Source organism: Lottia gigantea, assembly GCF_000327385.1.
Source record: "Lottia gigantea unplaced genomic scaffold LOTGIsca_654, whole genome shotgun sequence".
NCBI classification, from domain to species: domain Eukaryota; kingdom Metazoa; phylum Mollusca; class Gastropoda; family Lottiidae; genus Lottia; species Lottia gigantea.
The window spans coordinates 1-5,291 of NW_008710228.1; the positions used below are offsets into that span (position 1 = coordinate 1).

Here is a 5,291-nt window from a genome sequence, read left to right on the forward strand (position 1 = left end):
ACACGGTTGGTGTGAAATTGCTAAAAAACGTTGATGATAACGATGATAACAATGAGACCAATGAGAACAATGAGAACAATGAGACCAATGAGAACAATGAGAACAATGAGACCAATGAGACCAATGAGAACAATGAGAACAATGAGAACAATGAAAAAGATGAGAACAATGAGAAAGATGAGAACAATGAGACCAATGAAAACAATGATAACGATGAGAACAATGAGAAAGATGAGAACAATGAGAAAGATGAGAACAATGAGACCAATGAAAACAATGAAAACGATGAGAACAATGAGAACAATGAGAAATATGAGAACAATGAGACCAATGAGACCAATGAGAAAGATGAGAACAATGAGACCAAAGAGAACGATGAGAAAGATGGGAACAATGAGACCAATGAAAACAATGAGACCAATGAGAACAATGAGAACAATGAGACTAATGAGAAAGATGAGACCAATGAGAAAGATGAGAACAATGAGAAATATGAGAACAATGAGACCAATGAGAACAATGAGAACAATGAGAAAGATGAGAACAATGAGAACGATGAGAACGATGAAAAAGATGAGAACAATGAGACCAATGAGAAAGATGAGAACAATGAGAAAGATGAGAACAATTAGACCAATGAGAACAATGAGAACAATGAGAAAGATGAGAACAATGAGAACGATGAAAAAGATGAGAACGATGAGAACGATGAGAGCGGTGAGAACAATGAGAACAATCAGAACAATCAGAACGATGAGAACGATGAGAACGATGAGAGTGGTGAGAACAATGAGAACGATGAGAACGATGAGAACGATTACAGCGATGAGAGCGATGAGAGCGATGAGAACGATTAGAGCGATGAGAACGATGAGAACGATGGAATAATGAGAACGGTGAGAGTTCAAAATGAACCAGGAAGAGACAAAACTTGAAAAATGATACAGAAAGTGAAAATCGGTCAAGATAAAAGAAAAGAACACAAAGCACTATAGTATAACAATATGACCACTATCTCTGTATCTATAAATAATAAAATATTCATGTTTAGGTTCTCTCAGGGAATCTGATAAATGGTCAATTCATCTTCAACCATGTGTAAAACTGATCATTCTGTATAGTAATATAAATAATACCACAGCATTTTCTGGTTGCCTGGCATCTTCACAATTCCAAGTTATTACGAACTTCCTACTTATACCAATATTTCACTTTTCTTGTATCACGGAATGTAGCGTTGTGATTGGATTGTACGATATTATGTTTTCAAATAATTTCTGTCGAAGCCTCTGATTGGCTGTATTCACTGAGTACAATCAAATCAAATTAGCTACAAACTTCCATGGTAAGAAAGGTGTCTTTTGCAGTAAAGGTATAATACAAAGATTGTTATTAAAGAAAACAAGACAACAATGTTTGTACTTAAAGGGAGGTAATCAAAATAATTTTATTAGTTTATGACCATCCGGACTCACTTGTCATCTGTTTCCATGTTAAATTACGAATTCAACCTTCTATAACTTTTCCCACAAATCTCATTGAAAACATTCCAATATGTCACATGAATGCCTGGCTAATACACTTATATACAACCATTTACATAAAAAGTTTTAAAGGTTTGAGCATGTCTTTGATTTAAATCTTAATGTCGAATTCATGTATAGTGAATTCAAAATGCAGCAACTCTGTAGATGAGTAACAGTCGTAAGCCGCTCATGGAGTGTTTGACAGGATTCTATCAAGAAAATCTTAGAACATTTTTTTGGATTTGGTGTATTCTGACACATAAATTGTAGCAAAATCATACGTTAAAAATATAGTGGGGGTAAAATTGGGGGTGAAGCCATTTTTCTACGGGGGTTTATAGTAGTTATCTCCCTTGAAAGGGAAGACCCTTGCGATACACGATAACAGGGGATGTTTACATCCGGCAGTGGTCTACTTTACTTTACTAACTTTAAAGTTTAAAGATCGTCAAATCTTAAAATTCTTTTCTCTTATTCAACTTTTTATATTTCTAAAATAAATCACAATACATGTAACAGACATTAAAAAGCAGGGGCTCAACTAGTGGGTGTGGGTGTGGGTGTGGGTGTGGGCCCCTCCCCCGGGCAATTTTGTTCAGATATATGCTCTCATGTATTCTGAGACCCCTCTGTAAGTCAATTTAATGTTAATAGAAAATTTAATGAATTTCAGTCTGTAGTATATAATATTGCTATAGGTAGAGCTCCAGTATAAGGTGTAAGATTTGAACGACCAATAGAAGCGAGGAGCACATTAACAAAGTACAAGACAATATTATGGAATATAACACACCATAACATAAAACGCTATGTGCCTAATCTTTTTAAATAATTGTATTATATTCCATAATATTATCTTGTGTTTTGTTATTCAGTATAAGTTGTGAAGATTTTATAATGTTTGTTAACCATTTAGATATTTACTTTGGTACATTTTTTACAGTCTAATTAAAATTAGATCTAACTTTCTTTTCGTTTTTGTCTGTATTATTTTTTATTTTTAGTATAGGCACTTCACAGTAGACCTTACGACGGGAGTGTTGAACATTCATCAATTAGCCTTTTGACCTAGAAACGAACCAAAAATCTACAATGTCAAGCTATTACAAACTTCATATTCACAATGTCAAGCTATTACAAACTACATCTTCACAATGTCAAGCTATCATAAACTTCATCTTCACAATGTCAAGCTATTACTAACTTCATCTTCACAATGTCAAGCTATTGCTAACTTCATCTTCACAATATCAAGCTATTACAAACTACATCTTCACAATGTCAAGCTTTTACAAACTACATCTTCACAATGTCAAGCTATTACAAACTACATCTTCATAATGTCAATCTATTACAAACTTCATCTTCACAATGTCAAATACAAGAAGAAAATGTAAAAGATTAAGACTATATCGTAGATAGTTACTTTAATTGAGACAGACAACCACAGTTCAGTACTTCAGAAATTAAATGTTGCAATAAAAACCTTAATTGTTCCCCAAACAAAGTTTATCTTCTGATATATTTCTATTGATATATCTCATTGTCAGGACTTCCTGTCTTTGTAGCCATGGAGACAGGGAATAATCCGGTTCTTGTGGATATTTAATACTTAAAATTCTTTAACGTGAGCTAAGCGGGCATGAAAGGCTTGGGGACTGCTGGGGCCTTATTCTGGGTGTTGCAATCATCTGAAATTGATCACTAAAATTGATTTTGAATTTTTTGTTAGAGGGAGATGGGAATAATTTTGTTCTATTATGTAGTCAGATTACGGTTTTTCTGAAAATCTGGCCCCCTGGTCATTATTATCAATGATATTATTCATTCAAATATTTGAATAGTGTTGTTAGTTATTACGTCACATTATACTTTAGCAGCGACGACGGGTGAGGCGCCAGGCAGTTTAGCGTACTGTTCTAGACACCTGGTATTACTTTTCATTATGAAATACTCACTCACTTTTGTTTGATATACTTCATCATATAAATTGCACATTTGCTGCTACCGATGTATTACGTCAAATTGTTATTTAAGATTTTTATGAGTTCCCTCCCTTCAAATTTGATAAATCACCATATCTTTGATTTTAACATCATATTTTGTGTACATTGTGCAGCAATTAGTATCTGTTGTGTTTGTTGGACAGGTATGGCGGGTGTGGTGCCAAACGGGACATTCTTACTCTTCCAGACACCTGATATCACTTTTCATTATGATATACTTACTCACTGACCACTGATTGTTGTTTTGGATTTCGGGTTTCGTTTTGTGGTTCGGATTTGGTTTAGTAATTGGTTTATTTGTTTTATTCGTCCTCATGAGATATAAGATAAAAGTACGTAGTTTACCATGTTCCGTACGGAGTGAGGAGGAGGGCATGATTCTACCCTGCCCGGATATACACCCCCTCCCACTTAAAATCTTTTATCATGTTACATATTAAAAGAATTGCCCGTATCATTGTGCACCATTTCTCGACAGTGAATTTTTATACAGACAGCTAGTTCTTGGGACACTATAGCTGTGTAACGAACGTAATCCATTATTGTGTTCCGGTTCCATTGAAACGGAAATTCCCGGGATAGCACATTATTGTGTCAGATCCAATAAGATTTTGTAAGGTAAGATGATTGATTACTGTTTAATTGAATGACAAATTATAATGATATCAGAATTTGAAGGCAGAAAAACAAACGATCAATTGATATAAGTTGCTATGATAATATTTCTTATAATGTATTGCTTTGTTTTCGAAATGACTATTTTTTTTTTGCTACTTCTGGTCACGCTCCCCAGCCAAAACTGCACATACCACAGATTATCTGACATCCTTATCTCTTATACTTAACGTGTCGCTATTGTTTAAATGTAAAATGACGCATCTTCGCCCAACCGGAAATGACGTAGGACTTTAACCGTTCATTACGTCTTTCCAATACCTGCTATTATTCTGAATCTATTTTGAACATAATTTTTGTTTTGTTCATTACTTTGAACTAATGTCTAAAAGATAGCAAATTAAGAAATTTAAAATTTTGACTTTTGTCGCTGACTTTTGGAGATTTTATTTAAAGCATTTTTTAAACTTCCACAATTTTATTTCAATCGGTCTAAAAATTTATTAGTAGATAAGCATTTTGATTCCTGACAAAAATCTATTTTCAAAATTTCGATATCACTTCCGGTTTTGACGTCATTCGCCTCTAAACTTGAAATTTCAACTTCTGGAATTTTGTAGGTATTTGAAAAATTATTTTTGAAATTAGTTTGGAATGACGAAATTTGACCCGGATGTATTGTGTAAGACGCCATCTTGATATGACTTATTTTTATAAAACTCAAAATGGGGCCTCAGGGTAAAATTGGATGTGCGTAAATTTGATGTTTATGTAAACTACAATCGATTGCTAACAAAACATGGGAAGCCGATTTTTGAATTTTGGCTTTGTATTTTTTTTATTTCCGGATTTATGTTTTCAGTAATTGTCAAAACTATTAAGGCTCACATCTAGTGACTTTGACCTTTGGTGACTTTGTGACCTGAACAAAAGTTGTTGCCTCTTACGAGATCTATCCGATTATATCCCCACTTTTGTTGTGCATCGTTAACTTCCGGTTCGACAGCCATTGGAAAATCGCGATTTTTATCTTTGAAGAACTCTGTCACGTGACCTGATTAACATACGACAAAAATTCTTATATATTCTTTGAGTGCATGAAATTTCCTTTTTGGTGATATATCACACTTGATATTTTGATCAA

At 33.9% G+C, this 5,291-nt stretch overlaps 1 protein-coding gene across 1 annotated transcript; it reads left to right on the plus strand.

The window, feature by feature from the left end:
* Nucleotides 1-51: 51 nt before the first annotated feature.
* On the plus strand, nucleotides 52-888 carry LOTGIDRAFT_176025 (hypothetical protein; the record flags this gene model as incomplete). Its single annotated transcript, XM_009064836.1, has 1 exon — nucleotides 52-888. One exon carries the CDS (start codon nucleotides 52-54, stop codon nucleotides 886-888), a length of 837 nt encoding a protein of 278 aa, XP_009063084.1.
* Between the last annotated feature and the right edge of the window lie 4,403 nt (nucleotides 889-5,291).